Below are 19,868 nucleotides of genomic sequence, written 5' to 3'. Positions count from 1 at the left end.
TCACGTGATCGCACCCACCGCCCCCGCCCGCCCCGCCCTCGGCGCACACCACGCGCGCGGCAGGGGGGACGCCCGCTCACGCGCTCCTCACTCCTTCTCCCCGCGCCCCGATCCCGGTTCCGCGGCGCGGCCGCCGGCGAGGTCAGCGGCATCCGGGCTCCCCCGCCCGCCCACAGGTCGCAGCGGCGGCGCTTGCCTGCGCTGGCTGCCCGACTCTGATGCCCTCCCCTCGTTCCCCCCTCCGCGCTGCCTGGTTGAGCCCGTCCGGCCCGACGGCCGCGGTCCGCTGAGCGTGATTCAGCTCTCATTAGCATAAGGGGCGTGCCCCGTCACGGCCCCGCCCACGCGGCGCAGGCCTTGCCTCGGGCTGGTGATGTTGGAGTAGTGTCCGTGTGTCTCTTGCCCCTGTCCTGTCCCCCTGTCCTGTCTGTGTGTCGTGTCCCTGCAGCACCGCCTGGGCCGTGTCCCGTTACCTGACCCCAGGACGCGGCTCCTGCCGCGTATCCCCATGTCCGTGTGCCGTGTTCCGGTGCCGCATCCCCCACGGTGCATCCCGTCGCCATGTGCCGTGATCCCGGTGCCATGTCCTGTGTCCCATATGCCGTGTTCCCCATGCCATGTCCTCCCCAGCACATCCTGTGTGCCAGGTGCCACCTGCCCTGTGCCTTGCCTGCGTGCTGTGCCCCCTTTCCTGTCAGACCCTGTCACCTGAGCTGTGGTCACCTGTTGTGAGCTTCCCACGAGGCATCAGCTGTGCCTGTGGGGCCTTGCTGGCTTGGGGTCCCCTCTAGGGCCTTCCAGCCCTTGCACTCCACATCTTCCAAGGGTCCAGTACCAGTAGCATCTGTTGGAGTTCTACTGCTGTCCCATCCATCAATCCTGCTCCCTTGGATGTGACAGCCAGCCCCTGGCCCATCCTTTTCCCCAGGCTGGAGGTGAGTGGGTGGGCTGGGTCTGAACCTGTGGTATTATCCCTCCATAGGCTCTGCCACCTGCTCTCTCCTGCAGGCACTCCCCTGAGCCAAACCTATCCCAAATCATCCCAGATGGATGCTCCTACAGCCCATCCTGGAAGCGTGACTCATGCCATTTTGTTACCCAGAATTTGGGAGGTCATTAACAGTTCCTGCTGCCATAAATCTGGCTGAGCTTTCCATGTCCCAAAACACCAGGTCTCTTAATTACTCAAGGGCCACCTCCCTTTTCCCCTGTGTTGCCACTTTTCTGTCCCACTCAGCCTTGTTAGAGCCCACAGGGAAGGTGAGGACAGGATTTACTTTGGCAAATTCCTTGCTGCTGCTTGAGTACAAAGGGCCATGGCACTTCAGTGGGCAGAGGTGGCTGGCATGTGCTGGGGACTGGCAGCAGGGCACGCTGGTTCTGAGGGGGAGACTGTCTTGTGGCAGGCTGTCACCAAGTTTTCATGGGGACATCCAGCACATGGCCCATGGCAGAGGTTGGCTGGAGGCACAAAGAGGAGCAGTGGGCTGGGGGTCAGCCACAGAGGTGGAGCCTGTCCTAAGCCCTGGCAGAGGTGGGTGCAGGGGCTGTGCATCCCATCTGGGGAGCACACTGCCACTGTCACCACCACCACTGCCACCAGCACTGTCACCAGCATCCCCACTGCCACCATCATAACTGCCACCAGCACCACAATCATCATCACTGCCACCACCAGCACCACTCCCCCCATTGCTGCTTGTCCACAGTGGGACATGAACTTTTTCAGTGTGGTCATTGTTTTCATCACTCCGTGGTGGTGGCTGTCACTGCTAGCAGTGTCTCCAGCACCTCAAATTAACCTTTCACTGTCACAGGACAATCCCTGCCTCTAGGCTCCAGAGCAATTGGTCACTGAGTGAATTTCTCACCCCTTGGTGAGAAACTGCAGCATCAGCAGTTTGTTCACCAGATTTGGGCTGGTGAGTGAAAATGGGGCCTGGCCTGTGGTGCCTCATCCCACCCTGGTGCTCATGTCTGTGCCCTCCTGGTGCTCACCTGGGCTGGGTCTGGCAACGCTGCCACCAGCCCTCACCTGTAGTGGGCATCTCTCCCAACACTGTGCCTGGCCTGGCTGCAGTGAGGGGACCTTGCAAGGTGCTGAGCCCAAAGAGAGTGCCATGCGCATGCTGACTGGCAGGGATGAGCCCAGATCTCTGCCCCCTGGAATTTATCTGTGGGTGATGGGTTCTGTCGTGTTGTTGGGCGAGAGCCTCAAAGCCCCAAGGACACCAAGAGACTGGAGCAACACCAGCAACAATATTTGGAGCAGGGACCCAGGGCCCAGGGTGGATTTTAAGGGCCCCTAAAGGATACTCTTCCCCCTGTGCCTCTCCCGGGTCCCGATGGGCAGCCCTGGCTGCCGCGGAGCGGCTCCGTGGCCGCGGCGCTGCCGCCTCCTCCTCCCGCAGCTCCTCCCGGCCGGCGCTGCCCGCCGATCATCCGGCCCCATCCCCGCTCCATCTGCCGGCGAGCGGCCATCCCGGCCCACAAAGAGCCTCCTGTAGCCGGGAGCTCACGAGTTGCGGCGGCGGTGCCGCTCCGGGGATGCCGTGTCTCCGGAGAGGCTGAGCAGCGGCGCCCCGAGGGCCGAGCTCGCCTCCCTCCACCCTTTGGAACTGCCGGGAGTCTCCCTGCCCCTGCATCGTGCTCCAGCACCTTGAGCCAAGCCCTCGTCTCCTTCCTTCTCCGCCTCCCATGCTCTTCATTTGGGACTCATTCAATGTCTCTGGGTCTCAGTTCTCCAGCCCTAAAGGTACAATAAATTGTTTGGGTTTCACCTGAAATTGCTGATTCACAGCAAGGATACTTTTAAGGTCTTGGCAACAAAATTTCCTTTCAAAACATTGCATTTTACATTTTCCCTGCTGCATGTATTTATTCAGCTTCCTCCTACCCGGGTGGAGCCATGGAGGTCATGGTGGAGTCAGTGTGGTTCCCCCTGCGCATACTGGCGCCAACACTCTTAAGGGTTTGCACAGAGGGGAGGTCTGGGTGCTGGAAAGGAGAGCATCCACCTCCTTTCACCCATCCGGGACTGCCCAGCCCTCCTCACTCTCTCCCCCGCCCCTGGACTGACCAGGCCGATGGAGGGAGCGTGTGCCAGGCATCCTCCTGAGATGCCCGTGAAGCCACACTGGCGGCCCGGGTGTGGCTGTGATCGGTGGAGTGAGGGGACACAGGGATGCACAAAGCCCACGTGGGCCAGAGGAGGGGAAGGACTCATTGGATACCGGTGACAGCAGGACACGTGACCTCTCCGGGCTCCCTGTCATGCCCGGTGCGTTGCAGCAGGTACCCAAGAGTAACTGAAGTCCTTCCCAGAGCAGGGCTGTTCGAAAGCACCGTGGCATTCCCAGCACCAGCAGCATGGCTGCTGCAGCTGCGCCTGCAGGCCCGGCAGCGATGGCACCCTTGGCTGGGGGCTCTCAGTCAAACCTGGCTCTGTTCTGGCCCCATGGTTGCTGCACTCAGCCAGCCCTCCCCAGGACGTCGCTGCCCCCCTGCCACCCCTCAGCGGGGACACCAAGGCTCTCATGCCAGTTCTGCTTCTGCCTTGTGGAGCTGCAGGGGTATTTCTTCCTCAGGGAAAGGGCAACGGGAGGAGGAACAAAATTCAATGCAAACTGGGAGGTGAACACAACATCAAAGGCAAAGGGCCAGAGCTTGGATGCAGAAGAACCCAAATGAATTCCTGTTCCCACAGCAACCAGCACTCACCCCCTCGCCAGGCGCTCGCCAGGCTGGCACCAACACGCCCACACTCACCAGGGGGACGTGAGGGTGGCACCTCCAGTGCTGCCTTTTCCTTTTGAGCTGGATTCACCACATGGCATGGCATGGCACCACACCAAACCAAACCCAGCCTGAGAGGGATTTTGGGTTGCCTGTTCCCATGGCAAGGAAGGAGCAGAGGCATGAAGTGGGCTTTCCAGCAGCTTCAGGGGAGAGGTGCCACCACCTTTTGAGGGGTATTTTCTGAGTGGCCTCATGGCAGATGACTCTCCCACTGCCCTGGGCCTTGTCTGTGCATGGACCAAACACCCTGGAGAGCAATTTCAGAGGGCTCCAGCTTCTGTCAGCTGCTTCCAGTGAGCAGGAGCTGGACACTGTCTGCTCCATGCTACATATGGGACTCCAGGGCTGCTGACCTGCCCTGACCCAGCTGGTTTTTGTCAAGTTGGAGAGTTGTTTACCAGGGGATCTATTTCTAAAAGCAACGGCAATGCTGGTGGTTTTGCCCATGTCATGAAGCAAGGTGGAAGGCATCTGTGAAGCCAGCTGGGAGCACCCTGCCCCTGCAGGACAGGTCTGGGTACAGAGATGCCAGGGTGGGATTGCATTGTTGCAGAACAGGCAGGGAATGCTCTGGCCCCCTCGGTACCATGACAGATTTTGTGTTAAGGTGTTAAAAATGCAGCTCAGCTCAGGACAAGCCCAGGTGGGCTTTCAGTCTGGAGGTCTGATAGACACAGTGGAGCTGAGCTGGTGCAGGGATTGGGAACGAGAAATGCAGGTCTGGCAGTGGATGCATTGCTCACAGCCTCGGCAGCAAGCGCTGGCCAGCCACAGAGCAAAACCTATGGAGCATTTCCTCATTCAGTGCCTCCTGCAGGCACTGAATCACAGGGCAGGAGTCACAGCCTTGGTGCCCATCCCCCGGCTCCTCCTCCCTCCCCGAGTCAGGACTTTGGGGCATTTACAAAAGGGGTTTCTCTTGCTCTATTTGGGTCTTAATTAACTGATGCCCACCCTGAGTTGTTAACTCTTTCCTGGGACTTCCCCAGTGCTGGACTTCCCGATAAGGCAATCAGGGGCCTCTGATCCTATCCTGTCCTATCCTATCCTATCCTATCCTATCCTATCCTATCCTATCCTATCCTATCCTATCCTATCCTATCCTAATCTACCCCGATCTCTTTCCCTTCTCATCTTTTTGTCCAGGACTTCCCTACCCTATGTAAACCCTCTGATCTTCCTCTTTTCCACACCACGTTTCTGTGTGATGCAGCTGGGAAAATATCCGTGTTCCTACAATTTCTTCAGCTCCTGAGAATGGTGTGGAGAGAAGCTGGGTTTTTTCTGCCATCCTTTTCCTGAAATGCCCTATCCAGGACTGCACACTGTGTGGGGCTGGTCTTCATCCTTCCTTCCACAGGGGATCCATGCTGGCTCCCAGCACTCAGCTGGCAGTGGGGATCAGCCCAGGCTTCCCACAAGGAGGTTCTGCCCATGGTTTGAAAATAGCATTTATTTGCTCTGGGTTACCATAGTTACTGGTGGAAGTCATGTGGCTCCTGCTGTTGGGTTGGGACATTCTCTCCATTATGGCATCACTGTCTAGTTCCACCTTCATGCATGGAAAAGGCAGGAATTTCTTGGGCATTGGGTGGGCTCTGCATGGGATACCCCCTTCCCCCTTAGCACCCTTCAGCAACCCACTGGCTGTACCTGCAGTGCTGTTGGGGATTTTCAGTCCCCAGTCACAGGGTTTGTATTTCTAGGAGGAGCCAATGTGGTTTTCCCAGCACACAGCCTGTCCCTACACTGCATCTGAGAGCTTTTAGAAGCAGACACTGAGACCCAGCACACCAACCTCCCACCCTTGGTTTTTGGGAAGCTGGTTTGCAAATGGGGGCCTGGAACAGCTGACATATCCTGGAGAGGCAATTTTGGAGGCAGGATGCTTGGTGAGATGGGCATGCAGCGTGGGAGGGATGCTTGGTGGCTGGGAGCCACATGTGGGCTGTGCTCCAGGGCTCCCTGCAGAGACACCCAGAGAAGTACAAACCCAGTGCTCAGGTTAGCCTGCACTGGAGCCTTTCAGCCATGGCTTTTTCTTGCCAGAGGCTTGTGAGTGCAGGCACTACTTGTTATCTTCCCACAGCCATGGCAGACATCACCCCACAGAGAGAGCCTGGAGCTAGCCTGGAATGCCACTGGGACTCTCCTGTCTGTGGATCTTCTGCTGCCCTGGTGTCACTGAAACTGTGGGAAAAACAAAAACCCTCCAACAACATTTTTATGTTAGAGAGTCAAGGCATTATTTTATTATTTGGCCAGGATGTACCACAGAAATAATCTCATCCACACATAGTCTGGGTATGCAGAGAGAATAATTCCATGACACATTCTTTTACAAGATTTTCCCCAAACTTTATATAGTCAAACCCCATAGAGATGCACTTTTTTAAAGTTCATTGGTCCAGAGTTGAGTAACCCCCAGTATTCAGTTTCACATTGGATCCGAATCTCCTCACCTCTGATGTTAATTAGATCTTCATTCTTCGATTTTTCATAAGTCCTCTTTGGAGGAGATGTCTCTAACTCTGCCAGAGGCAGAGTCTGAGGTAGGTGTTGGTAGATGGCTGCTGATGTTCCGTTGATGGCCTTTTATCTTTCTGGGTATTTATGGGCTACTCCAAGTCCATCAGGCCTCATCTAGAGAAACAATGTCCTGGAAACAAAGCTTCAGTTCCCTTCCCCAGGGCAAAGGTGAACAAACCTGGCTAAAGTTACATAAAAAATTTTTAAACTGGTATGATTTCTGCACTGGGAGCTGCCCTGGGGACACGGGGAGAGGAGCATATTGGGGACAGGATGTGGCAGGACAAATCCAGGCCCAGGGTGCCACAATCTTTTTGAGGATAGAGCTGCTGGCAGATGCTGAGAATAGGCAGCCACAGGGCACCAAGGAAGGGAAGGATGATTTTGGGTCATTACACTCAGTTTTGGGGAGAAAATCCAGGTTGGTGAGGGCAGAAACTTTCTGCTGCCCGGGTGGAAGCTGCTTCAGAACCATGTGCTGCACTGCTCCCAACGCGGCCTTTGTCACTGAGCTGGGACAGTGCCATGGCTCTGCCCTCACAACCTGCTTCTTCTCTGTGCTGCCAGCTCTCCCTTGGCCTGTGGCCCTGGCAGGTAGGGAGGGAGATAAACCTTGGCTGGCTGGCAGAACAGCACCTTCCTGCAGAGCTGCTGAGGATGAGGTGCTGAAGAACCGCTGCTGCGAGATGCACCAGGGCTGGAGTCTCTTCTCCTCTCCCTGTCTCCCTCCCTGCCTGGCTCAGCACATATCAGAGTCCTCACTACCAATTAGCAAATTAAATCCAATCCCTCTGTGTGGTATTCACATATTCTTTGAACAGAGAGAGACATAATTCTCTCTCCCAGGATTTTTCCTGGGAAAGGCAGTGAGAAAGCTCAAAGACAGAAGAGAAAACAATTCTTATCTCTACTTGCTGCTCCTGTTTGGCACATGTGGAATGTGTTATGGTGATTGTTTACCGAAAGGGATTTGTTAATTGGACTCTGGTGATGGTTGTTTTGAATGATTGACCAATTAGGTCAAAATTGCGTTGTGACTGTCTGTAAGGGGTCACAGGTTTTTCTTTAGTACATTAGTAGTATGATATAGTACTAGTATAGTGTAGTATAGTATAGTATAGCTATAATAAAGCAGTTCTTCAGCCTTCTGAATCATGGAGTCTTTGCATGTTATTTCCTGGCTGGGGGTCATCCTGCATCGGTACCTCTGTCACTTCCCAAGTATTCCTACACAGCTGCTGTGCTTGTGCTCCTCCTGCCTTGGCTCCTGCACTCTGACAGAGCATCACCTCTGGCATGCCGTGCCTGCCGGCCTCTCCTCCAGGTTCCCATGCCTCTGGACCCCTCAAGAGCTAGAGATGAAACTGAGATGGTGTTGGTGCCAGTGGCAGCTTAGTGGCAGCTGTCTGGGAGCCCCTGAAGCTCCTGTCCTCTGTAGTTCATGGATGCAGTGTTACCCCCACCTCCCACTCTCCTCCTACACACATTCTCTGTTGGGCTTGACTAATACACTTAGAGAAGGATATTTTTGACTGGGTAAAGAAATTTGCCAAAACAGGGTCAGATTGTCCCCAGCAATTGTTCTGTTCATGGGCTGAGGTGACCAGTTTTTCTGCAGATGTATTTCTGGGTGTGGGTGCTGGCAGTGCCCCAGTCTTACTCTGCTGGTCAGGGGGACCACGGGAGCTGTGCTCCGACCCCTGGCAGCCCCCGTTAGTTCACAGTGGGGCAGGACATCCCACGGCCTCATCTCCCTGCCCCACTATTGGACAAAGGATGTGGCAGCCAGTGCCTTTCCTGGCCATGTCCCTGCTGCCCAGGACCACTCAACCTAAAATATTGTGGGTGAGCCAACTTAACCAGCACTCAGTTATTACTTTGTTTGAGGAAAGACAAACTGAAAGGCAGAAGGAATGTGTTTCCTTTGTTATCGTTATTCCCCTCTCAGGGTGTTGTTTCCTTGCTCAGTTTGCTGGGGAAAATCGAGCCCTGGATGCCCCTGGAGCTGCTGCTGAGCAAAAAGGCACGAGACCTTTTTATTTTAAGCATAATTTTTGTGTTTCCTGGGTTTAGCATCTCCCTTGTGGGCAGTTCCTCTTCTCCAACCTCCTCTGTGAAACGTCCCGCCGTGGCGAGAGGACAGTTGGCTAATCATGGGGACGAGGTGACATCTGCTTGTATGAGCCCCGCCTGGGGCGGGCAGCCCAGTACCCGCTGGCAGCTGCAGGGACCAGTGCCTGTTTTCCAAAAGCATGAGCACCTCCTCTGGAACGAGCAAGTTGGGAAGGATCCAGACTACCAGAAAGCAGAAAAAGCTGCAGCAGTGAGAGGGAGTTTCTGTTCCTCTTGGGTTGGAAGAAATGCTCACCCAAACCCAAAATTCATATCCTGAGACCAGGTACACTGGTCTGAGCTCTCAGGGTCTGCTCTGTCTCTGGCTTCATGTGCTGCCTTCTCCCCTAAGCCTCTGGAGACCAAAGTGCTGGTGCCTGGAGCCAGGGACATACCCAGCCCCAGGAGACAGAGACGGTATTTTAGAACTGCCTTGGCAGGATGAAGAAGAAAAAAAAACATAGATTTCACCACCAGCCCAGCCCCAGGGGCTGGGATTTGTCACACTGCAAAGGGGACTGAGCCCTGAATGTCTCTGGCTGCAGCCAGCAAAAGTGGGGGCTGGATGCACTGTGGGACCTCAGTCTGGGGCTGTTTCACCTCTCTCCTCTGTGCCAGAGCCTGACTGGGATTTCTTCTGCCCAAGCTCATCATTGACCATGGGTGTGGCATCCAACACCTCCTTTGAAGGAAGCTCCATCATGCCTAGTCAAAGATGGCCTTATTCAGACCTGTTGTAGCAAAGAGAACACACCACAGGGAAATTCAGAGACCCCCAAAGGCTCCAGTTCAAGTTCCCAGTAGAGTGGGGGGCAGCTGGTTACCTGCAGGTTCCTGCTGGCCACTTACACTTGTGTCAAAGGTGTACCCCAGGCCTCAGCCCATGACCACCACTGCTGGCAGAAGGTGTGCTGCCCTTGGGGCTGAAATACCCAAGAAAGATGATACTTGATAGGAGAAATTACCGTGTGCCATGGACCTGCTCACGTCAATGACACCAAAGCAGAAGATCTGGATAATGACCCCAGGGTTTTCAAAGCCCAGTCCTCTCTTTTCTAGTGGTTTTTAGGCTGCCCATCTATCATGAAATTGTTTAGGTTGGAAAAGGCAGCCAAGATCCTTGAATTCAAGCATTACTCTAGCTTGGCCAAGGCCACCATTAAACCTTGTCCCCAGATACTGTAAGCCTACTTGTTTCCTGAACACTTTCAGGAATAGCAATTCCATCACTATCTGAGCAGCTGTGCCAGTGCCAAACCACCCTTTCCATGGAGTAATTTTCCCTAATACCCAATCTGAATGTCCCCTGGCACAACTTGAGGTTGTTCCCTCTCTTCCTTTCCCTGTTCCCTGGAGCAGAGCCTGACCCCCCGGCTGTCCCCTCCTGTCAGGAGCTGTGCGGAGCCACAAGGTCCCCCCTGAGCCTTCTTTTCTCCAGGCTGAGCCCCTTTCCAGCTCCCTCAGCCTCTCCTGGTGCTCCAGCCCCTTCCCAGTTCTGCCCTGGTCCTGCTGCCACACCATGGCTGGTACAGGCCATGTGTCACTGGCTACTCTTGACCACAGGCAGTGGTCATGGGCTCTGCAGGCATTGCCTACTGCAGAGACAGCTTCAGTCTGGGCTCCTTGCTGGGGCAGAGCTCACTAATCACTGAGTTTTGCAGAAGACACAGCCAAGATGGCAAAGTTCAGTGGCTGCAGATGAAAAGGGCAAGAGCATTTGCAGATGACAAAAGATCATACAGGGATGTTGGCTCAGAAAAGGGGAAGAGGAAGAGGAGACTCAGTGGAAAGATGTGGGGGGAGATATGAAAACAATTGGTTCCTCTTTCTATCATATCCCCTAAGTACAGCATAGAAATTAAAGGGCAGCATATGTCGAACAGATTAAAAGAAGCTGATTTTATATATTTTATTTCTTAGTTCAGAAAGTTTGTGCATTCTTCAGAAAGCCAGAGGTAAGGACAGACATGGCACAAAGCCCAGGGAATAATAAAAGTGACAATCAAGCACTGTGTTTTCCAGCACTGCTTCAAGGGTTTAAAAAAACAAGAGGTTTTACAGTGAGCATAAAACCAACTTTGTGACTCCTTTTGGGAAAGGGGGAAATACCAGCACCTTTAGGCCCTGAAGGAAACTGGAGACAGCTGGGATGAGTGCAGCTACACAATGTCCTCACAGCCTGGTCCTGCACTGGACTCTCACCTTCAAAACACTCTCCTCTCCCTGGAGTGAGAAAGCAGTTGGACACTCTTGGTGTATGCTGGGAAAGGGAGGACACCTCCCTGCAATACACGGGAACTGTGTTTAGATTGCAGCCCCATATCTAAGGTCAGGACAGGGAGCCTCCACCAAGCCAAACATCTCAACCAAATCTCAGTTTCGTTCCTTGTCCATCTTCCCTCCAGGATACACAAAGCTCTGTCCTCACCCATCCCTCACACACAGCTGGCTCCAGGCTGGCTGAGCCTAGAGGTGAGGGATGGCCTGCACAGTCTCAGGCCTTTTCAAGGAACAGCTGTTTCTTCCACACAGAGATTTTTTCCCATCAGCTGACACAAGTCAGGATCACATGGGGAAGCTGAGCTCAGGAATAGCTGGCTATTTCAGAACGCCTGTACATGTGTATTAGTAATATCTGCTGAGGCACTGGCTCACTGGAACAGCCACTGCTTGTTCCCTGGGCACTTCTCATCCTCATGGTCCAGCCCTCCCTCCCCATTTCCATGCTTGCAGGAAAACTTCCAGGTGCTGCAGCAGCCCTTGGATGGAGATCTCTGCATCTCACTGGGAGCTGCAGGCTCAGAGCTCCCGGCTGGGTGGGAGGTGGCAGCTCGATGTGCTGGATCTCACCAGGCAGCCCTGGGGATGGCACAGCGTGCAGGAAGGACAGTAGGGAACATCTGGGATTCGGATATAGGGATTCTTGGCCCCTAAGGGCTTTCACGGCAGATCCATCCGTGGTTGCTTTGGTGACGGTGAGGGACCAGCAGTAGGGAGGATGGGCTCAGGACAAGGTCCTTCGGAGAACCACCAGGGTTGTTTGGGGCCAGGGAAGGGCTGCTCCACAGGGGACAGTGGCTGACCCCAGGCATCAAGGGGGACCTGTTGGATAATCCCCATTTCTGCAGCCTTGGTGTGACCAGGGGAACCGGCATTGCTGTGGCAGTGCCTGGAGCCACAAGAGCTCACTGTTGGACATGGCTGCTCCTGCCCAGAGCAGTGTGTTTCTGCAGAAAACTGCCCAGAAATTCAAAACTTCCCCATTTTCCCTCTACCATGTGCTTGCAGTGCAGCTCTCCAGCCTGGAGGGGTATGTTCATCATGTGCCTTTCATCATCTCTGGCAAGTGGCTTTTCACATGGATTCACATCCCTGGATTTGAATTTTGAAAGGCACATCAATGCCCTTCTGAAAACCTCCCAGGCTGGAGGCACACAGTCTGGGAAGGACGAGGACCTTGAGCAGCCATCTCCCAGGCTCTTGTAACCTCTAGAAGTTCTCCTCTTCAGTCGGGTCAGATTAAATATTAAACCCCTAAAAACATCCCCTGCCTGAGAAAACCAGTGTAAAGGCAGGGCTGGAGCTGACTGGAGTGTACCCTTGTTGTGTGTACAAGGAAACACAGATCCAGCGCCGGCGAGCAGGCTCTGGCTGCCTGAGGGACGGACCACGGCAAAGGTCACAAGTAAATCAGGCCAAAAGCTGCTGCCTGGTGTGCATTGAGCTGGTTTACAGGATAAGAGCCTGCCCTTCCTCCTTTGGGCAGCTCTGGACCCTCTTCTTTGTAAACATCTCTCAGGACAGCCCAGGAGCTGGGACTGGATCTGACCCAGATGGAGGTTGCTCTGACCCAGGGAATAAGCTGGAGCAAACATCTGCTCCCACCAACCAGAGGAGTAGCACATTTCCCTCCTAAATATGAGCTAGAAGTGCTCCCCAAGAGATTTGTCTGAGCCGGAGGCGTCTCCAACATTTTCAGAGGGTTGAGCACAAGGCAGGCAGCTAGCTGGTCTGGAGAGGTGCTCCCACACTTCCTTTGAAAGCCTTAAGTTGCCCCTGCCTCCACCCCAAGGCTCTGTCAAACACATTAATAAGATTTCCTCAGTAAGTCAGTTATTCCTCCTGTGGTTTCCACTTCTGCAATTTCAAAAATCTGTTCATGAGTCTGTTATTGCTCATTAGGGAAGAAAGCCATCCTGAGGAGACACACACCCTGAGGAATTCTGGGAGCTATGGCTCTGCAGTCCTTAAATTGAACTCAGCTGAACTGCTGAGTTCAGCTTCTGAGCTGGAGTCAACCCTGCGGCACAACCCATGGTGGGCTGCGAGGAAAGCCATGACTCTGGGAAATACTTCACCCCACAAGAGTACAACATCCTACAGGAGCTGTGGCTGGTGTTCTGGAGTGCAAGAAAAGTTTAATGAACTTGAGAGAGAGGTTGTGGCAGTTCATTAGGCAGATCCTTACAGGAGCGTCCACAAGTATTTCTGTGAGCTGTGGAACTGCTGAAGTCCATTCTCCTCTGGCTTTGTCCGAAGGGTGGGGAACTGGGGGGGATTCTGCTCCCCAGCAGGGCTCCAGCCCCACCACAGCCCTTCTGTGTGGGAAGCAGTGCTGGAGTTCACTGCCTGGTTCTGTGGAACAGGCAGCCAAACCTGGGGAAATTCAGATCTCTGAGACATTGCTGCCTCTTTCCCCAACAACTTGGTCTGAGTGGGGCCATGGGGAAGTCCTTTTGGCTGTAGAGGCAGCGAGGAAGCTGCTTCCACTGCTGCGCTGTGCCCTAGGGTTATCCTGTTGTGCAGCTGAGGGGTGTGGGTGGCTGTGGTGTGCTGCAGTACAGAGACACAGCTGGTCCTGGGGGTGCCAAGGACTGATGCAGATGTACCCCTTGTGCCAGCTGGCTGCCAGAACCCGGACTGCAGGGCATCACAGCTCAGCAGGAGCTGCACAGCCCCTGGCTTTGTGCTGCTGGAGCTGGCAGGGCTATCCTCAGGCAGGTGTGATTTGCCATGCAGGAAGTCCATGGATAACATACTGGCCTGGATGTACACCTAGACCCAGCTCACCAGTGATAGCTTGTGGAGTTTCAGCCCTAAACTTCCCTTGAACAAAACTGGACAAGGTGTTGCTCTGCAGGATTCACAGTGAGCAGCCAACCTTGTTTGAGTTGTGGTCTTTCTTGGCTTGAATTCAGAGCATCATCAAGCTGAGAGTGACAAGAATGGTGTACTCAGACCCCTGCAGCAGGTAAGAATGCAAAAGGAAAAAAAATGTTCTAGGAGAGGGATTGGCCAAGAGCTTCAGAGAGTGAGGAAGCAAAAATGTGTCTTCACATAAACCCAGAGAAGTTTAAGGAGGAGGATTTCAGTATGAGGAGGATGTTGAAGGAAGAGGAACAGACTGTGCCCCAGCCACTGCCAGTGGGAGAGTTCTGGCCGCAGCCAGCTGGGCTGCTGAGCTGGTGCAGCCAATGCTGCTCTGGAATGCTCACGGATCAAAAATGTGTACTCCCAGTCATTTAGGGGATACAGGATCCAGCATCACACAGGCTGGGAGGATGAGGTACTCATCACTGGCTTGCTGGGCTTGCACTTTTCCCCATGGGATTCCAGACCTACCTCCTTCATCTCATGGCTGAGGGATCAGGAGGATGAGCCCAGTCAGAAACCCTTCAGTCAATGACATGTGGAGGGCACAGCCGTAACTCTGGAGGACATTTAACCATGCAAAGGGAGGTGACTCACCATGAGGCCATGGACTGAAGCTGTGTCAGCACTGGGAGGTGCATCCCCCGGTTCAGGACAGTGCCAACAGTCCTGGTGCCTTATCTACCCTTGCCCAGCAGCAGGTTTGCAAAGCAGGAACAAACATGCTCCCCTTTTCCCCAGCTAAATTCTGTACCCAGCTCCACCCAAGAGCTGTTTGTGTGGTCTGAAATCAGTCAGCAGCAGCCTATGTCACCAGAATACAGACAAGGAGTGGAGCCACGACCCTCCCAGAGGCTCAGGCACAGGCTGTGCAGCCCAAAGCAGTGCTTGGGAAGGGCAATAGCAGGGCAGAGCTGAAAACACCCAGTGAGGGGCTTGAAAAGGCAGAAAACCCTCTAATTTGCTGCCAGAGGCAATGTTGTGCCACAGCCAGTTATAAAACATCTCTCAAGGAAGCACGTGTCTCTGAGACATTTACATGAAAGCCTGTACAGAAAATCCAGAAAAAAAAGCACAACTGACAAACATCAGGCTCTTCTCACACTGTGGCAGCACAGCAAGACACAGCACAGCCTTCCTTTTCCAGTTCAGGCTCCTGTAGCTGCTACCAGCCCTGAGCCATCATCCAGGACCTTCCCACCACCGTGCTTTCTAGGCAGGACACCAAGCTTCTGCTGCCTGATGCAATCAAGCACATTCCCCTCTCAGGTCTCAGTCACTGGGTTTACAGCAGCTGCAAGGTCCCAAAACAGCTGTCTGCGCTGCTCAGCTCCTAACTATCCCTGACTTACACCTTCCTGCTACTAAGCACCTTCATGACTAAGTTTACAGATTTCAAGGGAGTTGTAAAATTCTGATTTATGGCATTTATGACTGCTCAGGTCACCTTTGGAAACCATGCAAAGAAAGCTCTTTAAGATTGCAAGGATAGATTTACTGGTGATGGAGGCACAGGACCAGGCTGAGAGGAACCTCTAGTGGCCACGGGCTTCCTGTGCAGCAAACCTCCTGGCAGTGCAGAGCTGGCCGGAGAATTAATCACCTGGGAATTGCTTCTGCCAGCTCAGCAATCCCTTTTCCACACTGCACTGCCTTAAACCACAGCTCTGCTCTTGGAAATGTACAGCAGCACGAGGCGACCAGATTTGAGTATGAGGTGGATATAGGGGGATGGGACTATTTCTGAGAGGAAATACCCAAATCTCTTTGGCCTGACAGCAGTTTGTTTAAACCCCCAGATTTTGTGGAATTCCACTTTTTTCATTTAATTCCTTAGTCACTGTATGGTCTGATTGCAACTTACAAGTGCTGGTGGCCAGAGGACACCCCTAACCTGCATTTTAAACCTAGGCTGGGCTGGAGCAAACCGTGCTCTCTGGCCCTGCAAAGGGAAGAAGGCTCATGTCAGAATTGGCTATCTAGAGACTTCAGAGTTAGTCTGACACCTGATCTCAGGGGAAGTCTTGTGAGATCTGAAATGATCAGGAACCATGTCACCACCTCACCACAGTGAGAGCTCTGTCAGAGAACACATGCTCCAGAGTTTCTCTCGGTCTTAGGGTGCCTTTTGCTATGAGCCCAAAAGGAAGGAAAAGACAAGAATAAAGGACAAAGCCAGCAGCCTCCACAGTCAAATACCTTTAATACCCAAGATTCTGCACCGTGACAAAAATACCATTGACATAGGGCAGTGATTCCAAGATAGGGCAGAAAACCAACTCGGCAGCACATTACCACTCATCTGAGGAAAACATCACCCCAAATAGTACACACACATTCATTCTGACTATGAATAGTCTGAAATCCATGACAGAGAGCTGCAGAACAGCCAGGTGCCCACGCCTCAGCTGTACCCAACAGCCCGACTCAGTGCCGCTGGCAGGAACTGAGATCTCACAGAGCCACAGTTGTGGATCAGCTCCTGACTGTGGCATCAGTGTCCCCATAGGCAGAGGAAATTATGCTCCACCAAAAATGAGGATGAATTTCCAAGGACAAAGGTACACAATTTCAATACACACACATGATGAGCAGTTCATGGATCTGCATATGTCACCCCTCTGTGGCTCACCACAGATCTCTATTGGCATGGTTTAACTCTTCAAAGAACAGTACTGGCTCCCACTCCATTTTGACTTCAGATATGTCATCAGAGAGGAAAGGAGAATTTTTCCTTTCCCTTGGCTGATTTGTCTCTATTAACAGGAGGTTGATTAACATGCTGCATCAGAAAAAGGAGTGTGGCAAATTGCAGGAGCTGCAGGAAAGACATTTCAGGTGCAATGAAGTCTGTTCAGCCTGGCTGCAGCTGGATACAGTTCCCATGGTCTGCAAACAGTTTGGTTGCCATTTACAGTGAAGTCAGGTTTCTGATGTCAGGAGGTTCTAATATTTTCTGCCTTCAAGGAATATGACAAAGCAAAAAGCAGCTTTTCAGGAAAGCACAGATGCTCTCACAGAACTGTGGTGACTGATGCCTAGCCTGCAGCTCCCAGCCCAAGCCCATCCTGTAACTCTGGTACTCTTGCTGCTGCCAGCAGGATCACAAACAGGGATTACGGCTTACTTCAACAGGTGTGCAGAGCTGCAAGTAACAACTGACTAAAGCACTTCATGGTTGGAGTACTTGAGATAACTCCACTTTCTGATAAGGTGTCCATTGTAGCCATTGTCTTTAAAACAGCCTGTGGCCTCCATCTCAAGGGTTTTGCATGAAACAAAGGGTTTGAACTTAGATATACAGTTAGTCAGCAACAACTTAACTACACAGACAGGAAAAATGCCTCTCTGCTACTAGAAAGATAACCAAGTCAAAATGCTGTTCTGCTAGGTCTCACAACCACAACAGGAATGATGGATGAAGACCTGCACATGACAAGGAATATCCATTTTTACTGAACACAAGGATTGTGTGAAGTTGCTGCAGCACTGCAGAACAGCTCTCCCTGGATTATTGCTGCTTCTTGCTCATCCAGGCTATTCCAGTTCGAACCACACAGATCAGTCCCACATGGTGGCTGTGACAGGGCAGTACTTCATCAAGCCAAACCAGTCCCATGCCTGGCGTCCAGTGCTGCTCCTTGGATTCTTGCACTGATATCCTATGATGAGTTTCTGAGGAACCAGGTGTTATTTCAGATTCCAAACACCCAAATCTTGGTGCTCTGTGCACCAAGAACAGAGCAGGGAAAGAACATGTTTCTGAGGAATGTTTCTTAGATATGGCTTAAGACAAGGTTTTGACATAGTTGCACCCAGCAGGGATGGGAGTGAGGAAATCCCATCACACTGCCAGATGCAGCCAAGTTTTTGCAGATAAAATTTATTCATTTGGAGTAGAACATTACACTCCCACAAATCCTACCAACACACAGCTCCAGGGAATTTCTGACAAGCTGGAAATTATTACTATTGTGTTTTTGAGTTGCTTTTTGTTCCCAAGGGCACCTCCTTAGACAAGCACAAAACAGGAGATGCAAACCAAACTGAAATCCCACCTACAGTAAGTAGAATCTATACTTTCTGAGTGATTTCTTTTGTCTGAGGAAGCTTGTGGGATATCTGCAAGGGCAAAGAGACATGGGTGGCTTGGAAAAATAGAAGGCAGCATCAGCCAGTGTTTGCAAAAAGCCAGATATGACTGAGTTCTTCCACATCAAAACATATCAGTATAACTGAATTACCTCTTGCAGTTCAATCAAGCCTATGGTAAACCTGTGGAAAGACAACTGGGCAGAACTCACTGTGTGGGAAGGAGAAAGGGAGGCCCAATGCTGACTCTCAGACAGGGTGATAGAATCCAATTGCAAATACAAATGGTGCAAAAGACATCTTAAACTGTTCTGCACATAGGCTAATTTTTCAAAGAGTTACTTTGACAAAAATTCAAAATGGCACCTTAAGAAGCAAATCTTATTTTTGCCAAGTTTATTCACATACTCTGCAAGAGGCAATTCTTTCCCAAGCCATGAAGTACTGTCATAGCTGGCAAGTTGGACAAGCCAGCATGACCAAAAACTCACCTCAGACCTCTGAATATGAATGTGACCCTGTCCAACCTAGCTTTTAACATTATTAAATTTTTTCTTTTAATGAACTTCAAGCTTAAGTAGCAATAACATTAAGTAAAAATCCCACTCTACAGCAATTTTTTAGATTGAACTGTTTAGAAAATCAGCAATTTCTCTTTCCCTACATTTTCCCTGTGATAAATGTTACTAGTGATAAATCTTACTAGTGAGTTACTCACTGAAGCTCTGAGCATCCTGTTGTATACTGTGGACTACTCACTGACGTTTATGTATTTGTGCTTCATGTGGGAGAATTTCCAGAACAGATAATGCAATTTTTGGATAAAGACTCTGGGGAATTGCCTCCAGACACCACATGCCACAGGGCATGCCTGCAGAGAATGCAGGAATGCTCAAGAATGAGCAAAGCCTCTTTTCATCACCCAAACCCTACCAGAATATACAGGAAGAAAAGTGTTAGTTTCTCAGGAGGGATCTCATCACTGGGAAGACATCTGGAGAGACAGTGTTGCCTCTAGTTCTCCTGAGGAATCCATTCACTCCCAGATTAGCCTCCTGCCTTCCTTTCTTTACTTGAGGGGAGAGGATTAAGTTCCCACTATCACCAGGTCTAATTCCCCAAACACACAGGGATATCAGCACAGTCATTTTCAGATTTAAAGCTTCATTTCAGTTCCCAGGAAAGATGAGGAAATGAACATTTCTGAGCACTGCAGATACACTCTGGCTTTCAGCTGCCTGACACAGGAAGTCACTCTGAAGTCATCATACTGATATGGAATAGGAATGTAAACAAAATCAAGACTTGGAGATATCACTGTCCAGCCTGGATGCCTTTCTCAGAGGCAGACTGCTCTAACATATGCAACTGGAACATGTCAAAGGTTTTGGTACAAGAAGATCAGCAGTCATATTCTGGTGCGAATGAAGAGCTTCATAATTTAGTGGTACTGATTTGTCTATACAACATCTGCTCATAGGAGTGCACCAATTTTATGAACTACTCTTCTATGTCAGATCTGAGCTCACCAGTGCTCCCTGTGAGGAGACATTTGATATTCCTGGCTCAGGCCGGGAACTGGTGCCAGTGGCTCAGAGCTCTGCAGCAGAGCTCAGCCAGGGCTGTGCCTCTGAGGAACTGTGGACTCAAACCTATCCCATGATTAGGGCCTGTATCCATCTAGCATGGCTCTGAATTCATCACATTTTCATTTTTACCAACAGTCCCTGAATAGAGATCTCTACAGGTAAAGGGACAAACAGTTAACCAGATACATTACTCCACCTTGACCTGTCTTAAACAAAGTAAGAGTAAAGAATTAGGCTTGCATCCAAGTGCACCACTTAGGAATGACTCACAGCACTGAGCCCAGCAGAAAGGATGTTCTAACTTAGCTCCTGTATCGGAATTTACCTTGGACAACTGAAAAACTAGCTGATTAATGATAGTCACATCAACCATTCATGGTGTCCCTGAAGCCCCACACTTCCAGGATGGAGATCTGGAAGCTTTCAGAACACAGTGGCTGGTTATTGAAAGTGTTGCAGTGGCTGGTTCTCCCGTGGTTCAGATCTGCATCAAGGTACAGAGCCTGGCCATCACCACCTCCTGGGAAGAGACAAAGACAGGGTAAGGATATCTCCGCATTTCTTGGCATGGGAAACAGCTCTACAAATACTTTAGTG

At 51.8% G+C, this 19,868-nt stretch overlaps 1 protein-coding gene across 6 annotated transcripts in view; it reads right to left on the bottom strand.

Annotated features, from left to right (window-relative positions):
* Window positions 1–15,776: 15,776 nt before the first annotated feature.
* Window positions 15,777–19,868, bottom strand: part of TBC1D24 (TBC1 domain family member 24) — a 36,757-nt gene continuing 32,665 nt past the window's right edge. For all 6 annotated transcript variants that reach the window (XM_036392311.1, XM_036392312.1, XM_036392315.1 and 3 more), the window contains one exon: window positions 15,777–19,791. In XM_036392311.1, coding sequence (XP_036248204.1) covers window positions 19,637–19,791 — 155 coding nt within the window. In that variant the 3' untranslated portion in view covers window positions 15,777–19,636. The remainder of the gene's footprint in view (window positions 19,792–19,868) is intronic.

This window comes from Molothrus ater, chromosome 16 (genome assembly GCF_012460135.2).
Source record: "Molothrus ater isolate BHLD 08-10-18 breed brown headed cowbird chromosome 16, BPBGC_Mater_1.1, whole genome shotgun sequence".
NCBI lineage: Eukaryota > Metazoa > Chordata > Aves > Passeriformes > Icteridae > Molothrus > Molothrus ater.
Note: the sequence above shows the minus strand (reverse complement) of the source record. Positions and strands in the feature narration are given on the sequence as shown.